Genomic DNA, 21,640 nt, shown 5'->3' with positions numbered 1-21,640 from the left:
CAGAGAGAGGCAGAAGGAGAAGCAGGGTCTCCACAGTCTCTGATAAGGGACTGGATCCCAGGACTCTGGGATCACACCCTGAGCTGAAGGCAGATACTCAACCACTGAACTACCCAGGTGTCTCGACTTTTATGTTTTACCTAATTTCTTGATATTTATTTTTTTTTCAGTTATATTAAAAAAAATGTTGAACTCTCCTTCAGAAATAGTAGAGATTAAACGTAGTCTGTGTTTTTAAAGACCTTGGCAAATGTAAAAGGACATTACATTTACATTTAAGCAAAGGATGGATAGTAAAGACTTTATTAATCATTGGGGAAAAGTGAAAGGGTTAAAACATAATTTTTTTCTTCAAGGTATCCAGACTGTAGCATTTTATTGTTCTTTTTTTTTTTTTTTTTTTTTTTGACGCAGTTTGTGCCTTTCAAAACTGGTGCAGATTTAACATCAACTAGTTCTTGCTACTGTCCTCTTCACTAAACATGTCACAAACAAGCAAAACAAGGAAAGAATACAGTGAGTGGATTCAAAAACAGGAGATAATCACTTGAGAAATAGCAGTTTAAAAGGAAGGACCTTGGACCAGTGGCAAATGAAGTTTCATATTTAAATCCCATACAAAAACTTTGTCTTCAATACATCTCTTTCCCTTATTTAAAATTCAGTGAAAGGGATTATAGGGGAAAGTAGAGAAAATGAGTGGGAAAAATTAGAGAGGGTGACAAAACATGAGAGACTCCTAACTCTGGGAAATGAACAAAGGGTAGTGGAAGGGGCGGCGGGCGGGGGAATGGGGTGACTGAGTGACTGAGGAGGGCACTTGATGGGATGAGCACTGGGTGTTATACTATAGGTTGGCAAATCGAACTTTAATTAAAAAATATATAAAAAATCAAATTAAATTCAGTGTTGAACTGATATAAGGCCTGGTGTTCAAATGTAGGAATAAGTACGCTTTAAAAACTACCTCAAATTCTGTGTTCAAATATCAGACAATTAAAGAATTATATGAGTATATATTCCATATTTTCAACTTCAACAATACCTAGAGTGACTTTAAAAGATTATTATATATTTTTCATTAGAGAGGATATAGAAAAATCAAAATCTTTGTCTCCCTTTGGAAATTCTCCCTTTTTTGTTAAATATGTAACTTTTAAGTAAATGCCCCTGATTTTTGTAATCATAATTTAGAATGGAATTTGAAAAATCAGTAGATACAAGTTATTTTCTTAGATATTCCTATAGACTGGGTTAGATGGCAAATGGAAAAACCATATCCCATTTCTAAGTTTAATATATCTCCTGGAAAAATAAAGATGCCTTTTTAAAAGATATTATTTATTTATTCATGAGAGACACAGAGAGAGAGAGAGAGGCAGAGACATAGGCTGAGAGAGAAGTAGGTTCCATGCAGGAAGCCCTATGTGGGACTCGATCCTAAGATTCCAGGACCACGCCTTGGGCTGAAGGCAGCCACTAAACTACTGAGCCATCCAGGGATTCCGAAAGATGCCTTTTTGAGTGGGAGAATTGTGTAATGTAGGAAGTGACCTCTTGTAATTCTTTTAACAAAAAATAAGATTGGTAGGTCAAAACACAATATAGCTCACCCTCCCACTAATTTGGAAATTTTCTTGTTTACAGCTGTGACTTTGTTAGTCATCTGAACAGATACTCAACCTTGTCTCTTGGACTTTACTTCCTGATTAATATGTCTGAGTTGAATGTTGATCTAGCTGGTATCAAAATTGAGATCTGATTCCATAGAACTATTTCCATGGTTCACCCCTTCACATTATCCTCTCACTAATGGAAATTTAAATTTGTTTTTATTGTGCACTAACAATGGAAATAGTTAAACTTACAAAAACTTATTATCCAACTCTAAACCTGAAACTGAAATTACATTTTCTGATCTAATGGTGAGTCTGAGATATGAAATGGGCCAGTTACTATTTCTAATGAATGTTAAATGTATAATATTGAATGATTGCTTACTAAAAAAGTAATTTAAAGAGATATATTTAGCTTTCAAAGAGTTTGCTTAAATAAATATTGAGAAAAATAATCCTGTGATAACTTCAAATGTATTTCTTGAGTGTGAACACATTAAGAATTTGGGAAAACTCCATCCTTATAAATAGTTTTTGTATTAGTTAAATAAAATTAATTTTGTTCGCAAATTACTTAGAATGTACGTTTTCACATATATGTTTAGATTGATCATCAGTGTTTTTTATTCTCTATATAAATAATCATTCATTTCTTGTTAAATGTCAGCTAATATATGTGATGTATGTTAAATATATTAACGTTCCTAAATAGACTAGATCCTTTATTGTAGAAAATGAAGTAATGAAAATGGTTTTCTAATATATGATCTTTTTAAGGATTGACATACATGCAAGTAGGAAATTTTAAGTTAGCAAAAACAATATGGTCTTTATTGTTAACAAATGGTTCGATTTATCATCTGATGTCCATTGAAAATACTTTCAGGAAGTGCCTCGGTGGCTCAGTTGGTTAAGACTCTGCCTTCTGCCTGGATCATGATCCCAGGGTTCTGGTTGGCATCTTTGCTCAGCAGAAAGCCTGCTTCTCCCTTTCCCTCTGCTTGCCACTCCTCCTGCTTGTGCTCCCTTTCTCTCTCAGTCAAGTAAAGAAAAATAAGAATCTTCTAAAAGGTGCCTTTAAAAAAGAAAACACTTTCAGTTTTCTGTAATTTTGATTTGAGATATTCATTAATTCAAAAATTTATTGAGCTATTAGTATTCACCAAACATTATATTAGGTATAAAAAATACAAAAAAGAATAAGACATTATCTTTAACTTCAAGAATCTCAAGGTTTCACAGAAGAAACTTTATGTATAAAGAAATCAGTACAAACACTGTCATCCATGTTGTAATAAGAAAATGATTGCTAAGTCTGCCTAATTAGATATTTGAAGTATTTCTTTTTCCTGAGACAGTTCTGTAGTCCTTATTCATATGCAATTTATTTTAAATAATATAAAAATAAACACTTTAGTTCCAATTAATAGTGGAATATTTTTCTACTTTAGATGCTCTTAAAATATCACAGAAAGAATGCAGGTGATATAAAATAATGCATTATTATATAATTATTAGCACTAGAATATGTTTTAAAATGAAGAGTAAGTCTTCAAAGACTGAGGAGGGGAGAAAAGAAAAAAAATAAGAGGTATATTGTAAAATTGTCTTGAGATCTGGCTTTGGATAGATTCTGTGCTTGAAATAGAACAACTAGGTTTATTTTTAGCACCCCCAAAAACCTCACTCTCTTTAACCTGCCTTCTAAAACAGAATATTATAGCAAAGATTCTCTGTAGAGTAGTATGGAGATTAAGTGTTGACAAGTATATTAGAATTGAGAAAGACTGGAGCAATCAATAGTTAGAGCTTAGACCATTATTCAAGAGAACACATTTAAGTAGAATAAAATGAATTCATTAAAAAAAACTCCCAAGATATGATTAGTTGATTTGATAACTTCAGTAGTTGACTTAACTTATATTTGTTGAACAAATAAGCAAAGGCCACTTAGGCATGTCAGTCTGGTAAATGGTGGAAGGGAAGAAAAATGTCCTTTATGTGTGTGAGAATTTTATAGGATAATGAGAGAAGACTCATTTATAAAGAGCTAGTAGTAGTAAGAGAAAACAAAGACACCATAAAAAACCCCACTTTTTTAAATTTTTTTTTTTTTTAATTTTATTTATTTATTTATGATATTCACACAGAGAGAGAGAGAGAGAGGCAGAGACATAGGCAGAGGGAGAAGCAGGCTCCATGCACTGGGAGCCCGACGTGGGATTCGATCCCGGGTCTCCAGGATCGCGCCCTGGGCCAAAGGCAGGCGCTAAACCGCTGCGCCACCCAGGGATCCCAAAAAAACCCCACTTTTTTAAATGAGATGCTCATAAGCAAAAATGTCTGAGAATACCTTAATATAAATACTCTCCATCTATATTAGTGCATTACAGAAGACAACTGGCAAAAGAGGAATTATTATTTCTCGCTCCACCTATCCTTCTGGTGGACGATGGGGAGGACATTGGCTTGGAGACAATTATGCAAAATGGGACAATCTGGACAAATCAATCATTGGTATGTGAGTCACCATCTTTATCATTACTTTTTTGAGTTTTCTGTTAGGTATTCACTTTTGCTGGTACTAGTACATATACGTTACAAGTCCTCCTCAAAAACATGCTTTTGGATCATGTTCTATGACAAATAGCTTGATGAAAAGGCAGTAGGCCAGAAAACAGGTTCTGGGATGCTTTATAGAAACTAATGATATAGTTTATTCTGAGAAAATAATTTCATCCTTTTTGGTCTCAGTTCCCTGGGAAAGGGCAGGAACTGGGAAAGATAGCATCTAGAGTTAAGAATATAAATGGGTAGAGATTCTAGAGAATAATGATGCTCATAGATGCTAATGAACAAAGCATTTAAAGCCAAATTTTTAAAGAGTCTTTTGACAATCATTGGGTAAATAGTAAATAAGACATTATTATTCTGAAGGGGAAATGGATACTTTCATGTTTCAGATCTAGTATTAAAAATTCTTTACTGTTTATATCAGGATAAAAAATAATCAATGTTTAGAAATATTACCTTAAAAGACCTGGGGTGGGGATCCCCGGGGGCTCAGCAGTTTGGCCACTGCCTTCAGCCCAGGGTGGGATCCTGGAGTCTGGGGATTGAGTCCCACATCGGGCTCCCTGCATGGAGCCTGCTTCTTCCTCTGCCTGTGTCTCTGCCTCTCTCTCTCTCTGTGTCTCTCATGAATAAATAAAATCTTTAAAAATAAATAAAAATAAATAAAAAAATAAAAGAGCTGGGGTATTACATGAATCCTACTTTATTGAAGTGATCTCAGATGATTTTTTTTAAATAAAGATAATTATTTTTTCCCAAATGATGAGACCTATGGTTAAATAATTACATATATGGCTTTTCATTTTAAAAAATGAAACCAAGGAAAATGTTACCACTTTTTTTTCTCATACTGTAATGTATTTATCACTATTTTGTGCTCTAAGCATATCATCTTGAAAGTGACAAAGAAGCATAGTGTCTTATTTTTATAAATGTCATTAACACGATGACAAAAAAAAAAACCCATGAATATTCTAAGAGGAAATAATAGAAAGTTCTATTAACAATCTGAAAATGTTTCATTGGATTAGGTTATTAGAAATAGGACACCTCAATAAATACAAAAAATCAAATATTAAAATATATGAAATAGTAGCTTTCTAAGGTTTTTTCTTGATTTTTTTAGGTATGATGGAATTTAGTCTCTTTGGAATCTCATATGTAAGTAGCTCTATTCCTTTCATCTTAACTTATAAACATTAAGAAACAAACCATTAAAATTAAACATTATAATATATTTTAGACTGGAGCAGATATCTGTGGTTTCTTCAACAATTCAGAATATGAGCTCTGTGCCCGCTGGATGCAACTTGGAGCATTTTATCCATACTCAAGAAATCACAACATTGCAAATACTAGGGTATGTAGTTACTACACTCTTATTTGTTTCTCCTTACTAACCTTAGAAATTTTTAAAAAGAATTCACCAAATCTGGCTCATTTCCAGTGCATACTTTGAATGAGCCTCTTTACATTTACTAAGGATATCTGAGCCCATTGCTTTGAGAATTTTCTGATTTGAGTCACTTTACCTTATACTTTGGGATATAGAACTTGGTTAGCTGGCATGCTTACTGCTCTGTTCTGTATAATTTTGAAATAGTCAGGGGAAAAAAAATATGCTTCTGAAACTTCTTCTAAACTAAGACAGAGGAACACAAAAATCGGACTTAAACTAAATATTAGAAGTGAAAAGTCATTTGAAATGCTAGTATCAGTACATGAAAATGAGCAGATTTAAAAGGCAAATGTTAAGACAATGAGTTGAGAAATTGAGAAAAAGGAAAAGGGAATTATGAGATCTAATTCTTGTGTGGTAGCACAATTCTCTATATTACTAAATTGTCTGAAAGAAATATTGGAGTAAGGGGTGACAATATTAAAAATTATGGAAAAGTATGAATAATTTGAGGCAACATATAACTAAGCACTAAGATTTGTGCTACTGACTTTTAGTGAAGAAATGCAGAGGAAAGATGAATTATCAAAAAATACTTCATGGAGTAGTTGTAGATAGAGCTAGTCTTTGAAGGATGGATTCTAGCGTAGTAACTGAGTGGTGGAGCTCATTAGGTGCTATCAAATCCTTATGTCCCTCCTGGGAAATTTTAGTTAGATTGGGATAAGGATTTATTTTAGAAAATGAAAATAAAAATGAAAATCTATTTAAAGATAGATAGAAGGCAATACCTTCCCTATTATTTTTTAACCAGTAACTGCAACAACATTTTTTGAAAGAGAGAGAGAGAGAGCTGTACAAGTGGGGAGAGGGACAGAGAGAGAAGGAGAGAGACTATTTTTTTTTAAGATTATTTATTTATTTATTCATGATAGAGAGAGAGAGAGAGAGAGAGAGAGAGAGAGGCAGAGACACAGGCAGAGGGAGAAGCAGGCTCCATGCCGAGAGCCCGACGGGGACTCCAGGATCATGTCCTCGGCCAAAGGCAGGTGCTAAACCACTGAGCCACCCAAGGTTCCCTGGGAGAGAGACTCTTAAGCAGGCTCCAGGCTCAGTGCCGAGCCTCACGGGGGCTCTATCTCTTGACCCTGAGGTCATGACCTGAGCCAAAATCAAGAGTTGGGTGCTTCAGGCACCTGGATGGCTCAGTCAGTTAAGTGTCTGCCTTTGGCGCAGGTCGTGATCTCAGGGTCCTGAGATTGAGCCCCACATAGGCCTCTGTCAAATAAATAAATAAAATCTTAAAAAGAAAAAAAAAGAGTTGGATGCTTAACTCACTAGGCCACCCAGGCACCACTCAACATTTTTTAAATAGGTTTTAATCTTTCCAGAGTCAATTTTCATCTTTTTACCTGGAGTGTATATTCCAGGGCAGACTAGGGCATGTTCTTCTTTCTTATCCAGCATTAATTTAGGTCCTCTCTTTCTCCTATACTTTTAATTTTTTCATATCACAATTTATCCATTTCTCATGAGAACTCACAATGTGGGTGTCACCATGATGGGCTCTGCCTGTCTCTGTTTATTTAAATCCACATTTTTACAGCATTTCATTTACTTACCAGTCTTTTCACCCCTTAGTGATTAGCACCATGATTGGCAATATATTTGCGACCTATTTAAATGTGAACTGCACTTTACATATGTTCACCTAAACTAAATCAAGCTGTGGGTGTAATTTTCATTTTTCTTACTAAAGTATCAGTTCTTTTTCTCTTCATCATATGAGATAGTAGTATTATTGCATAAGATTTTTGTGAAGAAAGTATATAGCAAATTGGCAGTGTATGAATATTCTTTTCTACTTTTTATTCTCCAAACGTGTCTGAAAATTATGATTTAAACAAGAACAAGAGCTTATGATTATTTTCTTCTGTTTTGTTTCAGAGACAAGATCCTGCTTCCTGGAATTCAACTTTTTCTGAAATGTCAAGGAATATTCTAAATATTAGATATACTTTATTGCCCTATTTCTATACACAGATGCATGAAATTCATGTTAATGGTGGCACTGTTATTCGACCCCTTTTGCATGAGTAAGTGCAAATTATTTTTTCCTACCGAAAAGAGATAGTTTTCACTTAGTTTACTTAATAATATCATAGAATATTTGAAATTGGAAACTTTTTCAGTTATTTTATTTTTTATTTACTTTTAATGATTTTTTATTTATTCATGATATATATCATGAATTTATTCATTTATTTATGTCATTATTATTTATTTATTTATTTATATTTCATTATTATTTATATCGTTTATTCATGATCTCTCTCTCTCTCTCCCGAGAGAGAGACACACAGAGAGAGGCAGAGACACAGGCAGAGGGAGAAACAGGCTTCATGTAGGGAGCCCGATGCAGGACTCGATCCCGGGACTCCAGGATCATGCCCTGGGCTGAAGGCAGGCGTCGAGCTGCTGAGCCACCCAGGCGTCCCATTCCCTGTTATTTTAGTATACATTTTGTGTTAATAAACATTTATATAAAATATTAATAACCAGGATGATATTAAAAGTGATCTTGGGGTCCATTAATCATTAATCAGTTATTAAAAAGTAATAATTCTTAGAAATAATTACTATATACCTAGCATTATTTTAGATTTGCATACCTTATTATAAGGAGTATTTTAAAAATGGAGGCAAGTAATATTATTTCTATAGAATGATTTGATTAATTGAAGTTTATAGCAGTTAAGTAAATCCACTATATATATTTGCCTAACTGAAGGTAGCCATCTCTCCTCTTCTTGGATGTATGTTATAGAGCACCCTAGAACAATTCTAACACTTTCCTTAGACAATTGTTCTGGATTCATTCCTTAAAGCTCAAACTGATACATGAGCAAATCTTGAAATTCTATTTTATGGTGCATAGTTGCAAAAATTTTAGCCTGTTCTATTTCTAAGGCAAATACAAGCCAGTTTTTACTGTTGATGTCACAAAAAACAAACACACATTCAAACAAAAAATACCAAAACCTGTAAAATAATCATACTTCTTGTGTGCCCTAAATACCAAAACCTGTAAAATAATCATACTTCTTGTGTGCCCTATATTACCCTTCTTGTGTGTAATTAAATGAGGTGATTTGTTAGATTGCACAATTGATAAATCAGTAAAAATACACAGCACATATTTACTAAATAAAATAATAGTATGTAAAGCAAAATGACAAAAATAATAAGTTGATCAATATGCCTTCTGTTCTGATGATAGGGTTTTTAAAAATCTAGGTTTTCCTAGATTCACATTATCCTCTAGTAGCTTTATTTATTTATCTATCATAATCTACTCTTTATTTCTGGTAAATTTTTATTAGTATCTCACCTCTCTTATTTCCAAACTTTCTCCCTATTAGCTTCTCAGAAGAGTAAGAATATCAGCTTGGATTGAGTCCCCAGCCAGAAACGTTATTATTAACTATGCAAACTCCTGTCCTGTGGAAAACATCTGGGCCTTTTTATCCCATGAGAAGTCCACGAAGGAGTAAATTTAGCAGTCCAATTTGGCATTAATCTCAGTTTATAGTTAAAACAAAAACAAAAGAACAAACAAAAATTTGCAATTCCATTTCATTTGGAGAAGAAAATGCCGTCATTTAATAGTGACTTTCTCAAACTATGAAAAACAGGTTTTTGTGTTTCTAACCAGTTGTATCTGAAATTCAGAACTATATTAAATGCACTATTCAGTGAGTTCTAATTTAAGTGAGATAAGCAAAATCTTTTTAAATTACCAAATCAAGATTCTTATAGCACACTTGTCTCACAATTCTGTTCCAGTGTATTGATAATTTTTGCTTCCTAGTTTGTTGATCATCTACTAGGTAACAATATTTGTACCTCTGTGAATTCTCTTCAAAGATTTCTCATTTAGTTAGCCTTATACAAATTCTCTGTATTTTGTCAGGAAGTTTAGTTGTGGTCTACATTTACTCATAAAATATTGTACTACTTATTACAATTTAAACTCCAAGAGATAGAATTGGTTTTGATTTGTTATAGTTTAGTTTTCACTTCAATCTACTGCAAAATGTGATTTGAATACTTATTTCATGGTATTCCAGAAAAAAAAAAGAAGTTTATTGATTTAATTATTTGTAAATATTTTGTCAAGGTTCTTTAACGACAGGATAACCTGGGATATATTCAAGCAGTTCTTGTGGGGTCCTGCATTTATGGTCACCCCTGTATTGGAGCCTGTAAGTCCTATCATTTATTTTTGTTCACAAAATATTTTTTGCTTTGGCCCATATGTTTTTAATGACTATATCTTTAAATTCCAGCATGCTAACACTGTACAAGGCTATGTCCCTGATGCCCGGTGGTTTGATTATCATACGGTAAGTCGTTAAGGAATTCTGGGAAATTGACTAAGAGGAAATGAGTTAACAATTTAATCCCAGCCTTTTCATTAGGGACATATTTGGTTTACTTTACACTTAAAAAGATATCTCTTGTTGATTACAGCTGAATCAAATTTATAGTGAAAGAGAATTTATTCCACCATAGTTTGTTACGGAGTCATTGATTTATTTTATTGAATAAATATAGAGAATGCACATTGTACACAAAAAGTCCTTGTCCTGTATCAAATCTGCATAATTACTATTAAAGGTGATATAGTCCTTCTGAGAATAATGTGTTTGACAAATCAGGAATAACTTTTGTGACTTTTGAAAACTCGTATTTTCTGCATGAGAGCATCACAAAAATAAATAATGGTGAATTACTTCCAAAGCTCTTAATAACTAAGAACTAACTATACACTTTAAATAATATGATTTCCTGAATATGTTTGAATTTTTATTAATTTTTAAATTAAATATATCATTTGATTTTATAAATGTGTCCCCTCCAGTACCAATATTGCTGATGATTCTATTTCTTGCTGCTTGTGTTCTTCCTTGCAACCTTCTTGTTTCCAGGGTCAAGATATTGGTGTCAAAGGATTTGTTTTATTTAATGCTCCTTTAAATACAATAAACCTACATGTCCGTGGTGGTCATATCCTACCATGTCAAGAGCCTGCTCAAAACACATTTCACAGGTAAGTGAAGTGTTTACAAGAGCTCAGATTAAATTTTGAGGTATGTGATGCTAGAATTGTCAATAACTGGGAAGGGTTTAAGATTTTACCCTACTCTCAAGTTAGTCTGCCACAGTGTCATGGATGTTGGCTAAAAGACAAAGGTCTTTCTTACTCATGGCATAGCAAGAGATGTGAAATTCATGTTTGCTTAAGTTTTTCTTGTCCCCAAAGTCCCATGGAGATAACATGGAGTGGACTATGCCTAGGCAGATGCTGCGCATGGAGGAGGTTTGTGTCACACCTAAGGAATTCCAGGCTTAGGTGCTCAGTCCTTTATAATGGCCAGTAAATTTCTTTAAAAATTAATTTAAACCAAACCTGTCCTATCTTCCAATACTGTCTGCTTTAAAAACATCCCTTAAAATATAATTCAGGGACACCTGGGTTCCTCAGTTGGTGGGGGATCCAACTCTTGATTTTGGCTCAGGTCATGATCTTAGGGTCGTGGGATTGAGCCCCACATAGGGCTGTGTGCTCAATGGGGAGATGGATTAGGATTCTCTCTCTCTCTCTCCCTTTACCCCTCCCTCATATGCAAGATATGCAGATATTTGAGACTCATGAAAAATTGTCTTCCAACATGGTATTCCTTCTAATAGTAAGAAGACTTCCCAGATGAAAATAATAACTAAAACTTCATGTCTCTGTATAAATTTGCAAAGGGATTGATAAATGAATGCCTTCTTGTATTCTGAGTGGCTGCCTTACCTAAGTACTCATCATTTTGATGCCTCTGACTTGTGGAAAGAAATATTATTTACTTCATAGAAACATGATTTTTTAAATGAACCTTTCTATAAATTTTAAGCAAATATTACTCAGACAACTTTTCTTTCCTTCCACCTTTTCTATTCCCCCTTTCTACTTCCCTGCGTCACTCCTGTGAAATAGTCTCCAAATCACTTTAGTCTATGAAAATGTAGATGCCCATTGAAAACATCACTGCTTCTTCAAACTTCAGGTCTACTTATGTCCAGAGAAGAACCAGACCTGTTTATTAGCAGCCTTGTCCCATATAAAGATGAAAGATAATTCATATTTCCTACCCATTACCATTCATAACTGATCATCTGGCTAAGACCTTCTCTTCTTCGCCCTAAGAGCTCTACCTGGTATTCTCTCCCTCTCATTCAGCAATATATTCAACCTACCAGAGATCATGGGTCCATTATGCCTTTTGTGACTGATGTAAGAGTGAATCTTTTTACCACTCAGAGTGTCTATTTTCATTGTCTAAATTCCTGGCTTAGACATTCAGATTCTAGAGGACTCAGTCTCTGTTCCTTTTCTCATCTTATGCTGTATCCTCTTATTTGGTGATCTACATGCTGACAGCCCCATGTGGCATGAATGGACTTTTTCTATCTCCCAGAAAGATTCAAATCCATTTCTTTTAATATTCTACCCTGATATCAATTAAAGAGGAGAAAAACAATTATTCCTTGAGAAGTGAGAGCTTCGTGGAGAAGACCATTAAAAAGTTGGGCCTTGAAGAAACCTTTTGTAGTAAGAGAACAGTAGAGAGGCCACTGTGTGTGTGTGTGTGTGTGTGTGTGTGTGTGTATGTGTGTAAGAGAGAGAGAGAGTGTGTGTGAGTGTGTGTGAGTGTGTAGGGGGTAAAGTAAATAGGCCCCAGGGTTAAGTATATAGATAGGATAGAATGTAAACTGTGAAACATTGTTTAATCTTAAGCTTTAAATATGTTGGAAAATTATGGAAAAATCAGATATTTAATGTTGCTAATAAGATATTCTTATCTTTTACCCCAGTTACTATAAACTGAAATATATATATAAGTATATATGAACATATATCTATATGTATTCATACTAAGACATGTTAAAATTTTTACAAGGAAAAATCAAGTTGCTATAGAGATTTGAACTCTAGATAATCTGGATATTTTAGGGAAGTTCGATGGCAATACAATTTTCAACATTTGTGATTGGAAAAGGCAATAGCAGCTATGCATAAAATGCCTGAGGAATCCTTCTTAGCAATATGAAGCTGTCAAACCAAACCACTGTGAGTGAGGAAGAAGATATTTAGTTCATGTAGGCGCAAGGTTGGGAGGTATTACCCACTTCAAGGATAGAAATTACAACTTGCAGGCTACTTATCACATTCTTATGAATAATTTCCAGTGATAACAGTGATTTATGTATGAAAATGTGAAGAGGGCTTAAATTATAATAGATAAATAATGCTATTAATGTAGTTTCATGGTTAATGGTCAGTGGCAGGATTAGCAGAGAGAAAAATAAATATATCAATAAACAACTTTAATTATTATAAATGAGGCCCTTTTGATTTGTTACAATAGATGATCTCTTGAGATCAAAAGACAATGCATGATATTTTCTATTAAATGTGAAGGATTTTATGGTTTATATCATTCCCAGTAACTCATTAAGGAAAGTCCTTTAATTTTCTTTGTCTAAAACAGTTTGTATTCTCCTTAGTTGGTATTCTTAGTTTTCCTTTGGATATTTATATGGATGCCACATCATAGCTAAACATGTGCTATTCTATAAACATAGGTGAAATTATATCTTTTTTTTTTTAGCCGACAAAATTACATGAAGCTCATTGTTGCTGCAGATGTTAATCAGAGGGCACAGGGGTCTCTGTTTTGGGATGACGGAGAGAGTATAGGTGAGTGTCCCATTTAGTAGATAAATGTAATTGATGGCATACATATTATCTCGCATTACTTTTATGCTATCTACTATTGTACCTTGTAAGCTAAGTGAAAGGCTAATAATATTATCCAAAGCTAAAGTAGCTTAATAATTAGCTAAATCAACTTAAAAATGTAGTGTCTAAACATTATAGACTTTCCTCTAAGCCTTAAATATAGTTAATCCTTATGGCAACTGTCTGAAAAACTAAGAAATGTATATGAACCGAGAATGTATATTGATTATCTGTTGTCATGCTATTCACACGATAGACATTCAGTATGCATGAGGTCTGCAATGCTGAAAAACCAGGTTCCATGTGTGCAGGGCAATGCCTAAAGGGTGAGTGTATATGTATATATATATATATATATATATATATATATATATATATATATACTAAAATGTGAGATAGTTTAGAAACAAAATTCAAGTTTGGTCTCAGTACCTCATGCCTATTTTTTTTAATTCAATATTTTTTTACATGTGAAGTTTAAGGATTTAAACTTAGATCTATGTTTACTCTATGACTATTTCTTAAGACTACACAGAACTAACTGCTAGGCTTCCAGCAGTGTGTGTTTTGCTGACCATTGTCATCAGAATCACTTGGGGCAGTTTAAGATGCAGATTCTAAGGAGAATTTTATTTCCATTAATTTGGGGAGAAGCCTGGGTATCACCTTTAGATGATTATTATGCTGTTAAGTATACACCAGTATGGATTTAGGCTTATTGACTGCCATTAACAGTGCTACTCTACTTAGATGGGAGTTCTGAACATTCTCTTTATACAAATGTTAGTTATAAAAACTAACATCTATGTGGAGCTGATGGTCACATGAGTGACCCAGTTTACTGGGATTTAAATTATTCACAGAAGAGAGATTTTTCATTACTAGTCAAGACATACATCTTTCATATTTTTAGGTAAACCCTAGTTAATATTTTGGAACCCTAAAAAATAGGAATCTATTTATTAGTAAATAAAGCATACCAGAAGGTTGATACAAGAGTCTATGGTAAAAAGCAAGACTCTTAAAAACAACAACAAAAAAACTTTTCCTAGTATTTTGTGATTTAAGGTGAAGAATCAACCACTATTAGTTAAAATCTTATATTTTTAGAGTCTTGACCTTCATTAACACATTAGCTGGAGTTCTGCAAAGTTTGTAGCCTTTCTCACCTGGGCCCAGCAGGCTGCACTTTGTATTTGCCTACAGTTTCCCAGGGTTGTAAGGTTGAATTATGCATAATTTGCATCTTTGTCTTGGAATCTTTGAATTTACCTATGTAATAAATTAATTCAATTGAACAGCAAAGGAGACAATGCTTCTCTTAGAAATTTTCTCCAGCTCTCCCTATCAAATTAAGATACAGATAAAAGAACTTGGTATGAGTATTACCCTATCAAAGTTTCATGGCAGATTTTATTTTTTAATCACTGGAAAGTAACAACTTAATTCAAATATTTATTTATAGTCTTTCCATGTAAACATACAAAATTCTTCTGGCCAATTGTATTTTTTTTTGTTATATCTCACAAACTCAGTATATATGTTGTAATTAAGTACACAGATTTCAGATAATCCCTTGAGCAAACAGCCACAACAATATGCAACAAATGCTTATCATGTCTGATTCTGCAGGTTGGAATCTCCGAAGAAGTTTTCTCTTACAGCAAGCTTGTCAATCTAGTTGATAGGCACGAAATGATTTCCTCCTTTAAGTACATTCACATTTTATAAAATGTTATTTCCTGACATATTTTTTTCTGTCAAAGAAAATCAAAGACAATATTCAACAGATCTCCCTCATCCATGGTTAAGTTAAATAAACTTAGAGAAAAATTAGATATGCAATGATGATATTTGATATCCTTTTAACTAGGAAAGAGAAGCAAAATATTTTTACTATGTTTCTTCTTTGTAAATATAAATACTTTTTTTTCCTTCTACAGATTCCTATGAAAGAGGCTTCTATTTCTCGGCACAATTTAATTTAAACAATGTATGTATTCATGTCCGATCATTTGTATGCAATTGTGTTAAATAATATTTGAAGTTTTATTCCATACTTATATTTTTGTATTTTATATTTATTGCATAACAGAACTCATTTTAAATATATGAATAAATAATTTACTATATTATTATATACATTTTGGTTAACAGGTATGTGCTTTAAAAGTCTTAATTGCTTTTGAAAGTGGATGGTTTAAATTACTTATTTTTCTTTGTCTTTATAGAATACCTTGACAAGCACTATATTGCAAAATGGTTACATAAACAAAGATGAAATGAGGCTTGGGTTCATCATCATATGGGGGAAAGGAAAGACTCCTGTTACTGGGGTTAATCTCATATATAATGGAAATACAGAAGCAGTTAAATTTATTCAAGAAGCAGACAAGGAGGTAAGTGACACACCAACAATTTTAATGGAGTTTTTCAAAACATCTATATGGATGTCTTCTATTTCTTAACCCTAATGAAACATAATTACGAGTTACCTATGACTTCCGTTGTTTATTCATTTTTCTTAAACTTCCAAATTGATCTCCATATTATCATCCTTAGTAACCTGTCATACGAATCAACCTAGTGGGATCTGTGTTACAATTTTCCCGACATAATCAAAGCAAGATTAAACTGACATTAAGCTTCTAAGTCATTGTTATCCCTATATGGTAAAGTGCCTCAAAATTTAATTTTTTTCAAATATAAAATGTCTACATTTAAATATTTAATACATCTCGGATAAAATATATTTGGAAATCCTTGCAAAATTAATAGATTGTCTATTGGCACTCATGAATAATTTGACATACAGGTGTGTAAGGATCTGATATATGTTAAATAAATATTCAGGATTTTTTTGTCAAAATCCCACTGCAACCAGTAATTAGTTTTTTACTTTGAACAAAAATTTTAAGCTTCCTTTTTCTTTCAAACTCAATAAAAATACACAAGTAAACAATTTCTTCAGTTCCTTCTAGTTCTAAATCCTGGAATCCATGTCTCAAAAAGGTAGAGTTCAAAAAACATATGTTCTAGACAACAGCTAAGTGTTATAAATGATACAAGGCTATGTCTCTACTGCTAAATTGTGTGTGTGTGTATGCACCTGTTAGTGTTTATGGCTGAATAAAAATAGCTAGTTGTTAATCAACCAGTCACTTCAGATAAAGCTAACTTACAAAACAGCCAGTCGTTTGATTGACTTCAACTGAAAAAAATAATAATTGTGTCTTGGACCATAGTATTAGGTTCTCATAGATTTTATGAATGTGAGAAGTGAACAGCACCTGAAACGTCACTCCATCCATTCGAAACTTAGTACCTGTCCTAGGCAAGTATTATTTCCCCTTTAATATAGAACCATGTCTTAATTCCCATTTTAGCATCAAAATGCTTTTATTTCTTTATATTATATCAAGATTGGGAAGTTAGAGTTTTGTATACTTAATGTTCTTCCTTTGTAAAATAAAAAGTTGATAGCTCAGTGCCTCATCCCCATTTTTCTTCTTTTTAAAATTTCACTGGTTTGTAAAATTGCAGGGTAAGGGAATCACTGATTTAGTCTAGAGGTCACCTACAGCACACCAAGAAATTGAGTCCTTCAAAAGGAAAATTAATTTTCTAGGAATAGTCAATAGTTATTGGTCACAATTAGAATCCATGTTTTTGACCTGGCCAATGTTCAACCAGATTAAAAGGGATAATTTGCCATATAATTTTCTTGCTCTTTATTTAGTACTACATTGATAAAAAATAAAGCTCCTAATTTTTTGCTATAAAAATAAACTAAATACAGTCAGATGAACAATGTCAAATAAGATATTTTAACATATCAAGTATTATTTCAAGTTCATTTTGACCAGATACTTGGTATAAAAACACATCATTTACTCCACTGCTTCCAAACTCATTCAAAAAGAATTTTAAGTTTTAAGAAGAAATTTTTACGGTATTTTATTACCTCGGTGATTCCAAAAGAAGATACTGATTTTAATTACTAACAATTGAACAGTTCCTTCTAAATTCATTCAATAAAACAAATATTTATGAGTGTCTAATGTTTCCAAACTTTATAGATATATGCTAAAAGTAAAGAATGGTCATTTTTTTTCTCTATCCTGGTTGCCCTTCTCCGTCAGTGTGGGAATTATATGCAAAGCATGATTTAATTGCTCTATCAATGCAATTTTATCTAGTGTATTTTTTAAAAGATTTTATTTACTTATTTGAGAGAAAGAGAAAGAGAGAGTGCATGAGCAGGGGTAGGGGCAGAAAGAGAAGGATCATAAGACTCCTCACTGAGCAGGGAGCCAGACACAGGGCTCAAACCCAGGACTCTGAGATCAAGACCTGAACTGAAGCCAGATGTTTAACCAACTGAGCCATCCGGGTGCTCCTCTATCAATACAATTTTAAAAACATTTTCTTAGCAACAGTTATGTTTTGTTGTCTTTTGTACAGGTATTAAAAGCTATCTGATGTACTTTTTGCTTTTCACTTTTGATATAAAGGAACTAGCTTAGGTTTTGGTGTAAGATGAATGTTTCAAATCTGGCTAATATATATTTTAAAAAATGCTTAACTTTTATCTTTTAAACTCCTCTACTGTACAATATGGGAAATAAATTCTAGAATGTTGTGTTTTAGTGAGGAATATATTTTATAAAGACTCAGAGTACCTGGTATTCAATAAGCAGTAAAGGAATGTTGAATTCTCTTCCTCTTCTCTTCAATATATGATAAGTGAAACTAAATTTTCTGAGCTAAAGCACAGAAAGTCATGTGAGTGTATTGGAGAAAAAGCAATAAGGTCTAATGTAATCATATTATAAAAATATTACAAATGGTTGACTGCAGCTGTTTAATTAGTCACCTCCATATTTAGTCCAGATTCTGTCCAATGAAAGAAAGTAACACAACAAAGTTGAAATTATTGGCAATAAATTAATCATCCTAAAGCATTTTAGGGTTGATACAAAAGAAAACTTATTTACAGTCTAATTTTTGCATGTAGATGTGCTCTAATATTTGAAGGCAAGAAGCATAGAGATTTATGTACTGCAATTATAAATAATTCTATGTTTAGGAATATTGAGAAAAAATAAAGTAATATAAATCAAGATAATTGGTTAATAGTTTTATTTTATTTTATTTTAATTTTTTTTAAAAGTTTTAGTTTTCATAGTCTCTTAACAACTATTCCACCTCTCTGGGATTTATTTTTAACTGCAAAATGAGTGGGTTGGGTGAGATTATTGCTGTAATAGTTGTGAACTCTCTGGAATAAAAATTCACCAAAAAAAAAAAAAAAAAAGAGAAACAAAGACTATTATGCTGCTTACAGAAAATTTATTTATGGAAATAGTCTTACTTAGAAAAACAAAAAACAACACAGTTCTGAATAAAAAAATAATTACCATTTTATTTTCTTTTTAGATATTAAATATTGATCTGACAGTGAATAATGTTACTCTAGATGAACCATTTCAAATCATCTGGTCATGAAGATCACCATCAATTCCAGTTGTCAAAGGGAAATTAGCACCTGGATTTAAGTTTCACTGTACTTATAGTTTTCCCTTTTTGATGATTTCTTATATTGTGTAAAATATGATTTTCATAATATCTATCTAAAGTTATCCCACAGTGTACAATAATATTAAAACTAATTTTTTATATTAATGTGTTCTGGATCCAATTTTTAACATATTTAGCAGGATTTAAGTGGTTCTAGTTACCTTGCAAATATTAACCAAAACTGTAAACTAGTTACTAAATATATATGTGTGTAGCTTAGATATAATTAAAACAGGTGATTTTTTAAATGAAAATTTTGTATAATTGTATAAAATATTTTCTTCAAGGTTTAGCAATTTTAAGACATGTAACAGTAGTTGTCATCTGATTTAATTATTTCTTAGTATGTACATTTAATTAAAAAACAGAAAATAAAATGTATATAAGTATAGAAAGTGTACTTTTCTCTTTATTTTCTAAAAGGAAATTGTCCTAATTTGGATTGCTATAAAATTATCATAGATTGGTTTAGGCAATAAACATTTATTTCTCATTGTTCTGGAGGCTCAGAAGTCTAATCAAGCTGCCAACAGATGGTGTCTGGTGAGGACACTCTTCCTGGTTTTGCAGGTGGCCATCTTCTCCTTGTATCTTCCCATGGTGAAGACCAGAAAGAAAAGACGCAAGCTCTCTGATGTTCATTCTTACAGGCACTAATCCCGTTCATGGGGCTTCACTCTCATGACCTAATTACCTTCCAAAGGTGTCATATCCAACTGCTGTCATACTGGAGATTAGGGATTCAGCCAAATAATTTGGGAAGTACTCAAGCATTCAGTCCAGAGCAGAAATCAAAATTTCTTTTTTAGCTGTGCTTTCTATATAGGAAGACAAATATTAAAGTTTATTCTATTTAGTTGGTTAAATAAACCTTATTCTAGCGCATTCATGTAGGTTGGAAGACTCTAAATCATGATCTAAAATAGTATTCATTGGTATTTTAACACTTAGGTTTCCTTGAAGTTACTTCATCAAAGAATATCTGTAACTTGACGTAATTCTTTTCTAATTAAAAATTAAAATATTATTATAATGGAATCCTTAAGACAACTCAAACTCAGAATACAAGGAGTGGGGAAATAATAATAAGAACAATGATGGCTATTATAAAATAGACCAGGAATACAGAGTATTGATGAGGATGTGGATAAAAGAGAACACTTGCTTTCTATTGGCAGGTATGTAAATTGGTGTAGTCACTTTGGAAAAGAATATGAAGGCTCCTCAAAAAATTAAAAATAAACTATCATAAGATACAGCAATTCTATTTCTGGGTATTTATCTGAATAAAACAAAAATATTAATTCAAAAATATATACAGACTCTATGTTCATTGCAACACTATTTATAATAGCCAACATATGGAAATAATTTAAGTGTCGATTTATGGATGAATGGATAAAGAAATTGTGGTATGTACACACAGCAGAATATTATTCAGCCATAAAAACAATGAAATCTTATTTGCCATTTGTGGTAACATGGTTGGACCTCAAGAACAAATTTCCTAAGTAAAATAAATCATACGGAGAAAGACAAATACCAGATAATTTCTCTTATATGTGGACCTTAAAAACAAACAAACAAACTCATAAAAAACAAGTTCATAGATGTAGTGAGCAGATTGATGGTTGCCAGAAGTGGGGGAGAAGGGGAGGGTTAAAAGAAATGGGAGAGGAGGGTCAAACGGTAAGGAGAGAAAAGAAAAATAGAAAAGAAAGGAAAAGAAAAAAGAAAATTAAAAAGAAAACAAAATAAAAGTATTAGAATACTGTTATAATGGAATATTTAAGACAATTCATAACTCAAAATACAAGGACCAGGGAAAACAATAATAATGATGATAATTGCGATAATAACAACACTAAAAATAAATTAAGTTTACTGTTAAGAAATATTATAGCAATTGTGAAGAATTTACAAACAGATTCTAAATTATAAAATCAGGTGTTGGCAATGAATCCAGTCACTACAGATGAGATTATAAATGAACATAGCCATTTTTGAATGGCAATCATGTAGTAGTCAGTAAAAGTAAGTTGGTGTATTCGCTTCAACCCAGAGTTCCATCCTTGAGATGCTTTCACAGAGGTGCACAAAGAGGTACATACAAGCATATTTGCTGTTTGTTGTTGAAAAAGAAAAAAAAAAAATCATCAATGCTGTTAGCCTGAAGTTAGTTTGGCTGTAAGAATTAAGCCATAAGGTTTTTCTACTGAAAATAAACAGGTCGCAAACATCTGCCCACAGTGGAGCAAGACAAAAACAAGACTATTCCATAATCATTTTTGAGTCAGGAAACGATAAAAATACTCAAAATCATAAAATACCAAACACCTGCTTCTCTGGACTTATATGAGTAATCTGCCTTTTTTTTTTTTTTTTTTTAATCAATTGCAGCTGTAGTCCCATTCCATTCCTTCCACCTTCTAGAGAAGAAAGAAACCCAGTAATATAAAAGGCATCACTGTTGACTATGGTAGTAAAAGAAGTGGAGATAGCTCTGTCCTAGTAGGGATCTTAGTGACAATAGTATGTATGAATCCTAAGTCATTTTGTAGGAAAAAATTGGTCCCATGATGAAACCGGTCAAAATATGTTAGCTTTAAAAATAAAGCT

The 21,640-nt window shown here is 32.6% G+C and overlaps 1 protein-coding gene across 1 annotated transcript in view; it reads left to right on the top strand.

The window, feature by feature from the left end:
• SI (sucrase-isomaltase) overlaps window positions 1-19,122 on the top strand; it is an 88,397-nt gene extending 69,275 nt beyond the window's left edge. Inside the window, exons 38-48 of the mRNA XM_077880193.1 lie at window positions 4,000-4,133; window positions 5,317-5,351; window positions 5,434-5,550; window positions 7,537-7,685; window positions 9,770-9,854; window positions 9,939-9,995; window positions 10,581-10,702; window positions 13,311-13,399; window positions 15,385-15,434; window positions 15,673-15,840; window positions 18,881-19,122. Of these exons, the coding sequence (XP_077736319.1) occupies window positions 4,000-4,133; window positions 5,317-5,351; window positions 5,434-5,550; window positions 7,537-7,685; window positions 9,770-9,854; window positions 9,939-9,995; window positions 10,581-10,702; window positions 13,311-13,399; window positions 15,385-15,434; window positions 15,673-15,840; window positions 18,881-18,949 (1,075 nt within the window). The 3' untranslated portion in view covers window positions 18,950-19,122. The remainder of the gene's footprint in view (window positions 1-3,999; window positions 4,134-5,316; window positions 5,352-5,433; window positions 5,551-7,536; window positions 7,686-9,769; window positions 9,855-9,938; window positions 9,996-10,580; window positions 10,703-13,310; window positions 13,400-15,384; window positions 15,435-15,672; window positions 15,841-18,880) is intronic.
• Window positions 19,123-21,640: the final 2,518 nt, after the last annotated feature.

The sequence above is a fragment of the Canis aureus genome, chromosome 31, assembly GCF_053574225.1.
Source record: "Canis aureus isolate CA01 chromosome 31, VMU_Caureus_v.1.0, whole genome shotgun sequence".
NCBI classification, from domain to species: domain Eukaryota; kingdom Metazoa; phylum Chordata; class Mammalia; order Carnivora; family Canidae; genus Canis; species Canis aureus.
This window is presented reverse-complemented; position numbering and strand designations above follow the sequence as displayed.